This window comes from Rhipicephalus sanguineus, unplaced genomic scaffold (genome assembly GCF_013339695.2).
Source record: "Rhipicephalus sanguineus isolate Rsan-2018 unplaced genomic scaffold, BIME_Rsan_1.4 Seq5072, whole genome shotgun sequence".
In the NCBI taxonomy this organism is placed as follows: Eukaryota; Metazoa; Arthropoda; class Arachnida; order Ixodida; family Ixodidae; genus Rhipicephalus; species Rhipicephalus sanguineus.
Window position 1 is genome coordinate 36,573 of NW_023615395.1, and position 11,180 is coordinate 47,752.

At 46.7% G+C, this 11,180-nt stretch overlaps 1 protein-coding gene across 1 annotated transcript; it reads right to left on the reverse strand.

Annotated features, from left to right (window-relative positions):
- Positions 1-298: 298 nt before the first annotated feature.
- On the reverse strand, positions 299-2,900 carry LOC119377621 (putative nuclease HARBI1). Its single transcript, XM_049411611.1, is given in 4 exon segments — positions 299-638; positions 1,373-1,525; positions 1,528-1,638; positions 2,501-2,900. Coding segments are annotated over 4 exon segments (957 nt in total). The 3' UTR covers positions 299-345.
- Positions 2,901-11,180: the final 8,280 nt, after the last annotated feature.

Genomic DNA, 11,180 nt, shown 5'->3' on the forward strand with positions numbered 1-11,180 from the left:
TCATACCTTCACTACTGTGGTACGCTACTAAAACTCACATATGTTTTTATCAGTACAGCTATGTACCAATTTCTAAGCCTTAATTTATAGAAACTGGTAAGTCATGTGCAGCAGTTTGAGCAAGTTTGATGTTTTCCTAAAGAATCAAGTTGTGAGGTAGGAGCTGACCGAGCTAATGATGAACTTTTCATTATGAGGAATAAAATATCTCATGTGGATAACTTAAAAGCTTGAACAACATCACTTTCCTGAGCTGCACGGCAGTTGCTAATTGCTAGTGCATTTGTTGGTCATCCATATTTCTCCTAACGAAGTACTCTTTTGCTTAACACATTAATAAGGCTACTACAGCAACAACAAACACTCACCATCAGTAGCGTCGAGGCCAATGCCATGCCGGACACACATATTGTGCAGCACCGCACATGCCACCACCATTTTGGCGCACATTGATGGGCTATACTGCAGAACACCCCCGGATTGGTGCATGCACCTGAAGCGTCCCTTGAGAATTCCAAAGGTCCGCTCAATGACCTGCCTCGTCCGGGTATGGGCTGCGTTATAGCGTTCCTCCGCTGGGCCAGCCGCAGACCTTAGAGGGGTGAGCAGCCATGGCTCTAAGGCATACCCAGAGTCACCTTAACAGAGGAACAAGTGTGTATTCATGTCACATGTGAAGGGTTGAAATAAACGTACTACTAAGGACATCGCATATAGCATGAAAACATGTATGGTGCGGAAATAACAAGGCATAACGTTCGAAAAATTATGGTCTGGCAGGCAAATTGCCCTACTACTGCATTTGAGAGGCGTCATGTTCAAACTGATGCTCTGTGTCCCTGCTAGTTGAAAACAGCAGTATATATATATATTATATATATATATATATATATATATATATATATATATTATATATATATATATATATATATATATATATATATGTCTAATAATAAACACAGCCGAACTCCTTTATAAGAGACATTGATGTAACAGACAATTGGGTATAAGAGACATCAGTGTGCCTACATTAAAATAGGGATTGAGAAGAAAATGTAAACGTGATACCCTGGTTATAAGAGGCAACTCATATAAAACACGAGAATTGCTTCCCCGTGCACGTCTTTTATAAAGGGGTTCAACTGTGTGTGTGCGTGTCGGTCTCTCTCTCTCTCTCTATATATATATATATATATATAATATAACAATACAGAGAGACACACCAGTTCGCAGTAGTTTACTTCATAATGACAGTACAATTGACACCACTGTGTGCGAATAATACAATCAGCCACTATTAAAAAAAGCAGTCTGAAGGCGTGCACATGAACTGCTGTTAGCTTTCTCATCTATATCTTTAAAAAGAACTTACCTAGCAACCAGCCGTCAGGCAATTCCCCTCTTTCGAAGCACCTCCGCAGGTCGCAGTTGGCCCAAACAAAGCTGTCGTGAGTGCTGCCGGGCCACCTTGACGTCAGCTGTGTGATGGCACCTTCAGCATTGTAGATAGCCTGTACATTGAGTAGAGGCCTTTCCTGTTTCTGAACACGTGTTCCTGGTCCTTAGGAGGCTTGATTTGCACATGTGTGCCATCTATGCATCCCAGGACCTTGGGGAACTGTGCGATCTGCGAAAAGGCTAAAAAGAAGATGAATAAACAGCTATTGAAAGTGCTGTTAAGACATATTAGGCAGCAACGTAATCCTACCGTTCTGTTAAGCCCATCAAGTATGCTTACGCACCATGAAACACTGAAGCAGGCACGTAGGCAGGATTTTTTTTTTCAGGGGGGGGGGGGCCCAAGGCCTAATTGTTCGAAATAAAGTCTTTCCATGGCAAAAAGAGAAAAGAAGTTGCCCTGGATAATGGAAGGCTGGACAAAGTTCGGGGGGGGGGGGTGAGGGCCGGGCCCTCCTGGCACCCCCTCTTGCCTACGTGCCTGCACTGAAGTGCCACATAAGCTCTGCATATTTTGGTATGTTTTCGTAATCAAGTGCGTTAAGGCATCTCATGAATGACTAACTTCTCAAGATGGTGTGTGATAGTTGAAATGAACATTTTGCAGCATAACCGTGTATTCTCGTGAAATAGTGGTGCTGCCACAAGAACAACACTGCATGCAACTAATGACAGGAAACAAAGGCAATTTGTAAAAAGCTGATTCATGACTCCTGGAACGTTAATTCACCTAAATTACTTTCCCCAAAACTGTGACACTTCCTAGATAACAGAAAGGCACCAATTAATCTGAAAAAAATTATGCGTAGGCCAAGCAACAACAAAAAATGCTCAACAATGCCAGCTGTAGAAACTTATACCTCGTACTTGATATTGTGTGCATTATCACTGGTACCAAGATGCATGGTATACTAGTAGTCAGACATGTGTAATTCCTGAGATTTACATCGGTTAACATTAAATCTGCAGCGCTAACAAAAAACTACAGCCGTTATGACACTACACGTCAAGCAACAAGTTTAGTTGCGAAAGTTCAACTCACCGATGGCGGAAGCATTAGCAGCCCTCAGTGTCGCTGGGAAGCGTATGTGCTCCGCAGCGAGCGAGCACAGGGCGTCAGTAACTTCTGCCACAACGTGCGACGCACTCGACTTGCTAACGCCAACCGTGTCCCCTACCGTAGCCTGGAAGCTCCCGCTTGCGAAAAAGCGCAAAGCGAGCAGGACTTGCACGTCCACTGGTAAGGCGTGAGACCGCGCCGTAGGCCGCTGCAGTCGAGGCTCGAGTGTCGTGCAGAGGGTCAGGATATGCTGCCTCGGGAACCGGTAATTGCGCAGGTGCTGGTCCAGAACGTGATCCAAGGCTAGGCGCCGGCGGAACGTGCGCTCTCTCCGGAGGGAAGGTTGACGCTCACGAGCCATGGCAGCCATGAAGTACTCCATGGTGTCTCTGGCGAAAGTCAAGGGTGGCTGCTGCTGAGGCAGCCATATTTATAGCAGAACGCATTGGCGTGCGACTTCCGGTTCCGCGCGTTACGACGTTGGGTTTACCCAGCGGTTTACCACATCAACCAGGAGAAGCAATAGGTTGGCAGACAAAAGCTACCCCAAATCCTTCAAGTTCGCCTAAAGCATCACGACAAATTTTTAGCACTACAAACCTGTAATTACCTGCCTTAGGACACGTAGTCGTCAACGCCGTTGAGCTATTGACCTGTCACACAACCACAGCCTCTACACAAGCCTTGAATCTGTCGTCACAGAACCACCGTTCGCCCTAGCTTCGCTACTTTCTCGAGCAAAGCGCATTCATGGAATATTGGTTTTAAAAAAAGAAGCGCATTGCTGAAACCGGAATCCATATAACAGCGTCGCTTAGGAGTAACAGCGACTTTCCAGGATCACTCAAGTAACTTGCACCAAACAGTGCCGATGCCAGATACCACACTGCACGTGAACGAATAACTAGCAGGCGATGCGAACGAGCTGTTAACGATATTCAAACGCACTTTGCAGGCTCCGTAAGTCGGCTACGACGATGCGCTGGCACTTATTTCCTCTTCACAAGCACGCCGAGGCACACGCTTCACGTTCCACTGCGCACCGAGAGACACTGCCGTTGGTGTTCGCACGGCTTGCACGCTCCGAAAGAGCAACGGAAGTCACAACACAGCGAGAAGCAACGGGATCCACAATACAGCGACAATAGAAGCGCATTGCTGAAACCGGAATCCAATAAACAGCGTCGCTGAAGAGTAACAGCGACTTTCCAGGATCACTCAAGTAATTAACTTGCCCAAACGGTGCCGATGCCAGATACCACACTGCACGTGAACGAACAACTAGAAGGCGATGCGAACGAGCTGTTAACGGTATTCAAACGCACTTTGCAGACACCGTAAGTCGGCTACGACGATGCGCTGGCGCCTATTTCCTCTTCACAAGCGCGCCGAGGCACACGCTTCCACGTTCCACTGAGCACTGAGAGACACTGCCGTTCGTTTTCGCACGGCTTGCACGCTCCGAAAGAGCAACGGGATCCACAATACTGTGACAAGCGTTCGCGGAAATGACCACCCGCACTTGTTTACGCCGCCATGTTGTTGTTACAAACTGCGCAGCAAGGGGTAGGCGCTAAGACAACTTAGAAAAAGCTCTTTCGCGTTGATAGCGAGAAGATAAAAAATCCGGCAGATCCCACGCACTGTGGGAATCGATGTAATGCTGAAGCAGCCAGCAAACAGCTGCATACATCGCTTTGTTTCTTTTTGAGTCAAATGAAATCATTCATGCCTTGGCATCTGGTTCACCAGATATCGCATGTTTGCCATGCACGCGTGCATGCACAATATGGTATATACCATGCCAATGAAACGTATATTCTGGTATATACACTACATGACCGGTCATTTATGTTCATCACGCACTCGTGTCATGCCATACCAATTTTGGTATATATCCACGTATCTAAACGGCCGGAAGCGCGCCATAACAGTGTCATGTAAATCATACCGTACATGACATGCATAACATAATTCGCATGTTAGGACCTGTCATTTATGTTCGTCATACACTCACATCGCACAACACAATTTTGGTGTATATCAAACAAGCGAAATGGCCGCGAGTCCACCATGAACGTGGCATGTAAATCATGCCATACATGACATGCATGTCACGATTTTCATGTTACCACCCGTCGTTTATGTTCGTCATACATTCGCGTCACGCAATGCCAATTTTGGTGTATATCAAGCTAGCGAAACGGCCGCGATCGGACAATGCGCGTGGCATGTAAATCATGACGTAAATGATATGCATATCATAATTTTCAAGTTAGCCACCTGTCATATATGTTTGTCATACAGTCACGTTGCGCAATACCAATTTTGGTATATATCAAGTGAGTGAAATGGCCGCGAGAGCATTATGAGCGTGGCATGTAAATCATGTCGCACATGACTTGCCTTTCACGATTTTCATGTTACCACCTCTCATTTACGTTCGTCATACAGGCGCGTCGCGCAATACCAATTTTGGCGTATATCAAGCAAGTGAAACGTCCGCGAATGCACCTATGAGCGTGGCATGTAAATCATGACATGCATATCATGGTTTTCATGTTACCACCTGTTATTCATGTTCTTGATACAGTGACATCGCGCAATACCAATTTTGGTGCATATCAATCTAGCGAAACGACCGCGAGCGCACCATGAGCGTGGCATGTAAATCATGACGTGTATGACACGCGTGTCATGATTTTCATTTTACCACGTGCCACTTATGTTCGTCATGTCTAAATGTCTCGTCATGCCAGTTTTCGTATATATCCATTCACTTAAACGGCCGCGAGCGCCCCGAGACCATGTCATGTAAATCATGCCGCACATGACATGTGTGTCATGATTTGCACGTTAGGACCTGTCATTATGTACGCCATGAACTCTTGTCACGTCATACGTTTTGGTATATATGAAATTAACAGAATGCCCGCAAGAGCCCCAAGGCCGTGCAATGTAAATCATGCTGTTCATGACATGCATGTCATGATTTTCATGTTATGACCTGTCATTTGTCTTCGCAATACGGTCATGTTATTCCATACCAATTTTGGTATACATCCGATTAACGAAACGGCCAGGAGAGCACAAAGTCGTAGGCGGCTAGATAGAGATAGATAGCTAGATAGATAGATAGATATAGATAGATAGATAGATAGATAGATAGTAGCTAGATAGATAGATAGATAGGATAGATAGATAGATAGATAGATAGATAGATAGTAGATAGATAGATAGAAAGATAGATAGATAGATAGATGATAGTAGATAGAAGATAGATAGATAGATAGATAGATAGATAGATAGATAGATAGATAGATAGATAGATAGATACGCTCAAACTCGCAGAAGTTCGTCAAGAAATGCTTCGCATTTAAAAGTTCACTTATGTGCGACGGGGAAGATATGACGAACACGACAGGAGCGCGCAATGAAAGAAGTGTCCTGTTAACGTCATAAGATGGCCTGTTGTGTATAGTACTGCTTCCAACCATGAAATTACGTCTCTCGCCCAAAGCGTCGTTGCTATCGTTTGCCGTCTGCTACGTAGGCACCTCCTGCGGGGGTTTCGCCTAGGCTACGCGATGATTTCCAGATCAAGCTGACGTTTATGAGCACAATCTACATTTATGAGTGCGTGAAGCCACCTTCACTTGATATTCTCACGCCAAATTAAATGGCAGTTATTAATCAAAGCGATACTCGAGAATCGTGAGCATTCGTACATATTTTTGATGTCATTTCAAATTACTGGAGCCATTTATTTCTGACTGCTCGCCGTATAAACGCGTTCCGTTTCGGTTTCCGAACAGTGGACGTCGAAAAGCTCGATTTGTCTGTGATTTCATGCATAATCACGCACATCTATAATATGCTGCGATTTGCAATGTACGAGCCCGCTCTGGATCGGCCCAAAGCGCATAGCGACAGCTGCGTTTCGGCGATCGTGCCTATTGGGCAGTTAAAGCCAATCCAACTATACAAGTAGTGGAATCATATAATAGGCTTTAATAACGGCTAAATGAAATGCTCCCCTCAATTTTATTTTCAATAGCGTGCAGCTGATGTGCCCCTCTGAACCTCGTTGGTGGTAATTTCGACCAATAGTGCGTATATCATGATAAGTTGGACGTCTCATTGGAGGAAGTAGGACGCCACACAACAACACAACAAAAAAATGTTGACCAAACACCGCTCCGCTTTCGACTTCATCGACCATTCATGTAGAACTTTGGTTTTAATCCAATCACAAGCCTTTGCATGCATAATTTTTTGCCATTGACACCCAATAGGCTTCTTTAATTACTGCGTCTCCCAGCTACTGAGCGACTGCGAGTGTCAATACTGTCCATAGCGTTCAAGCGAAACAACACACGAAACTCAAGGCGCCGAAATAAATTAAAACGTACCAGCAGTCATCAAGCAGCCTTATATGGCCGTGAATTAGCTTAAAATCAGCCATGGCACTCAGATACCCGCTGCAGTTGCATGTTCTAAACAGCGATATTGCTCGTAAGAGTGGTCCGGACCACTCTTGGGATTTCCTCGTAGCCACGCTGTCTCTGCGCAATTTTTTTTGCTTCGTGAATCCACTTACGAGCCTTTTTCAGTGACGTCACCAAATATAGCAACTGCATCACCATCGCTGGCATGTTCCTTGACAGTCGCAGCGCGCTTTCCCGCAGCGGCCGATGTGATAACGATGGATCTTACGACGTTTTTTTCGCTTGGTGAATCGACTTACGCGACAACATTTCTCTTACGCGACAAGTTGCTCGTAAGTGAGCTTTGTGAATTCGGCCCCTGGTCCACACGAAAACCATTTTGCGTATATCGGAATACCGGACAGTCAAAAGCGTTACATTGCTAGCTTCGGGCCCCGAGCCTGGCAATTCCCCGCGCTTTTCTTTTCTTTTCTTTTATTTCTTTCATTCTTTCTTTTTTTCTGTGGCGCCACACCACCGACAAAACTATTGATGGCTAAGATAATTGCTGTAGCCGCGGAGATAAACAAGAAGAGAAAATGGAAGACATGCCCATCATTGAGGGCCACGCATGCTTAGGTATGGCCTACCTTAAAGCACATGTTGTCTGTAGACGTCGCCCATGCAGCCCCAAGCGCGACGTTCCGGCGTTCCAGACAGGCGTTAAAATCTCTGTACAAATGCTTAGAACGGGATAGCACTGCGCGGTTCCTTACTTTGGAAATTCCGGCCGGCGAGGCTGTTAGTTTATACCTAGTTCAACACACAGCTGAGCACTTTCCATTCTACAGCTTCCACTTGATTGGCGTCTGTAGCCTGCAAAGTAAAATTTCTCTGTTCCCCTATAAAGGGTGCACCGTTGCAGTTATGGTATTTCTGAAGGGAAGACGCCGCAACGTACCTTGTTTTTCGAGCGGTTCTTGCCGAAATTGCGGTCGGCCCTGAATTCTCGCCGTTAGGTTTTGACTTGCAATCCTTTAGACCTCAAGAGGAAAGAAAGCGGATATGGAGAGAGCGAAAGAGCGTTATTCAGGCACAGCACCTACTAATTCTCTACACCAGGAAATGCTGACCGTCTCGGCTACTTAGCGCCCGCGTAGATGCCAGCCACTGACAACAGCTGATGTTGAACTGTGCAACCACATGAGACGTGGCATACACACGCAGTGATAGGTTCTTGTGTATGACCGACAACTTTTAGCCCATCCCTCCAGCCGTTACAACCCCCCCAACATTTACCACAGTGTTGTATGCTTCTTCTCTTTCTTTGACCCATTGTTCGCGCGGTTGCTGATGTGCCTTGCACGGCAAGTGTCTCGGCGATATTTGAATGGCTCTCAATAGGCCCCATAGGGAATTTCACTTATGGACTCAAAGTTGTAAGGCGCCGCCTTACCGAAAGGACTTTCCAAATAGCGGGTTTACTAGAAAGCCGGGATAAAATAAATTACACTGTTGCCTTACAGTTTGGAGGCGAGTAGTAGTAGTAGTGGTTTGAAATTAGAAATAAGGCATATTTCTGCAACTGATGAGCGAGCACGGCTTCGAGTCGTTGGGGAAGTGGATTGGAAGGAGCCCACCTTCTCGAGATGTGGGTACCCATGAGGCGCTCTCCCCCGAAACATGGATGAAAGGGGGTGGGCTGTTTAGCCGAAAATATTAATAAATGTCATTTTATTGTCCTTTTGTGCTCCGTTTCCCTTGGCAGAATCTTCGGGCGATGAGGGGATGCGTATGAGACTGGTCTGCCACCCCCTGTCTACGTCACCACGGTACCATCAGTGTGCCTGGTCATAAGGAGAATACAAAGCAGGGCCTTCTGGGAAATAGGCCCTCGCGCCTTCATCATTAATTCATCATCATTCATCATCACCCTGAGTGGGCCCAATGCAGGGCAAAGGCCTCTCCCATGTTCCACCAACCAACCCGGTCCCGTGCTTGCTGCAGCCACGTTATACCCGCGAACTTTATCTCATCCGCCCACCTAACTTTATTTCTCCCCCGTTTGCTTTCTCTTCGAATCCAGTCGGTTACTCCAAATGACCATCGATTATCTCGCCTACGCGCTACATGCCTTGCCCATGGCCTTCCGTGGCTGGCTGCATCGTCCTCAACTTAAGTTGAACCCTCTTTGTAAGCCTACAGGTTTCCGTTCCGTAGGTGAGTGCCGGTACCCTCCTCTTGAGGGACAGTGGTATAGTGGCATTCATGACTTGAGAATGCCTGCTGAATGTGCTTTACCCCATTCTTATTCTTCTTGGTTCAGTCTCATGGTTCGGCTCTACGTTCACTACCTCTCCTAAGAAGCCACGTTCCGTGACCACTTCTAGTGGCTCGCCACATACCGCAAAGCGTTGTCCACTACCGAGACTGTTGAACATTACTTTAGTTTTCTGCATATTGATTTTCAGACCTACCGTTCCGCTTTCCTGGAGGAAAGAAGTACGTCACGCGTGCGCGCGCCAAGCTTCGCTTGGCCCCATTTTCCCGATAGGGCAAGGGCTCTTGATTTATTTTGTGTTATCGTTCACACCTTCCATCTCGCCAACAATATTAAACGACCCCACAGCGAGGGCGTAATAGTTTGGCTGAAGAGCGTGGCTTTGGGGCCGTTGGCGAGCACAGGCTTTCAGAAAGAAGGCGGGCCAAGCGGGTCTTATAGACAGCGTTTGTAGCGGTAGTCTCCGCATTGTAGCGGCGCCTGCTCGTAACAATGAAAGACTTTAACTAAGGTACTACGTTTCATAAAGAAAATACCCTCGTTGCTTGTAATAGTCGAGAGTAATTTCAAATTAAACGTATAATCTGAGAAAAGAGTGGCCCGACAAACTTGCGCCACAGTTATTGCTGAAGCAGGATACCAGCATTTTGCCGCTCCTATTAATTCGGCTCCATTGAACTGTGAACCCGACTCTCCTACTGCAGCGATAACCCCCAAACCTTACTGCTCTCCCATAGCTGGGCATGTAGCACTCTATATCGATAACCACCTTCTAACAAAAAAATAATAGTGAAAAAAGTAGACGGGTAATGGCATGGATGCTATTTAATTTCTTAGCTAAGCACGACACCCTACCACATTTTTTTGCTCCATTCTTACCACAGACCCGTAGCAGGTCTACGTAGTACTTAAATGATATATCGACAGCCTGGTAATGTTGGTATGTTCCATTTCAGCATCCAGCGCGCAACTCCAGACAAAGACAGAGTGAAAAATGCCCCCACCTCCCCGGAAGGGAATCTTGAGGAAATGCGAATGCATTTCTTGCGCCGAGCGTACACAGCGTAGTAATATTAATGGCGTAAAGCTGGACACATCGACACGCTCAAGTGTCTCCCTTTTGGGCGCCTCTTTCAACGAACGCTTCTACGTGCGTTCGTAATCACCTCAGGAGATGTTGCCACCGTCTTCAATGCAGCACAAACGCGTTTAGAGCGCGCTGTTTTCAGGCTGGGCCAAGGCAGCACAAACGCTACAAACGCGTTTCAAACGCACTGCATTGAAGCGGTGGCGCAGGGTGGAGAGAGAGCGAACGGCGATAGAAGGAGCGACGAAGTACTGCACCTACCCTCTCCGCCGAGCTCCCGCGATGCGAGCGCCCTCACACGCCAGAGCACGCTCCTCCTCTCCACTCACTCTCCGCTACTCCGCCCGCACCACCTGCTCCGGTTGCTAGGGGCGAAGATAAGCGCGCGCGCCCGCAGCTGTTGCTGTGGGAGAGGTAGTGAGAGCGGAGAGGCGCGCGGACACCGACGCCTGACATAGCCCGACTAAGAAATGCATTGGCATTTAAAACACCGTACTCAGGCGCAGGAAACATGAGGCAGGCTGCTCACACGCGCGGTCACATACAAGAAAGACACGAGAAAGCACACGAAAAAGCACACGGACGCGTCATTCGAAGGTCGCAGTTTCGGTGCCCTGCCGGCGGCAAGTTATCTTTTCGTTCACTTTACTTTCTTCACATTTATATTCTAAATAATACAGATAACAACCCCATATTTTCCTTGGCGTTGTTGTCTTTTATTTCTCATTAATATTGTGTCTAACAAAGAAAACGAGCCCTTAACAGTCATCTTCTTTCCTTCATTCATAGCAAGGGTCTCCTTCTGGCAGACTTGATGCCTTCAGGTAGTATGCGAGGGATTATTGGTCAGCTGCCAGCTCGTAAAAA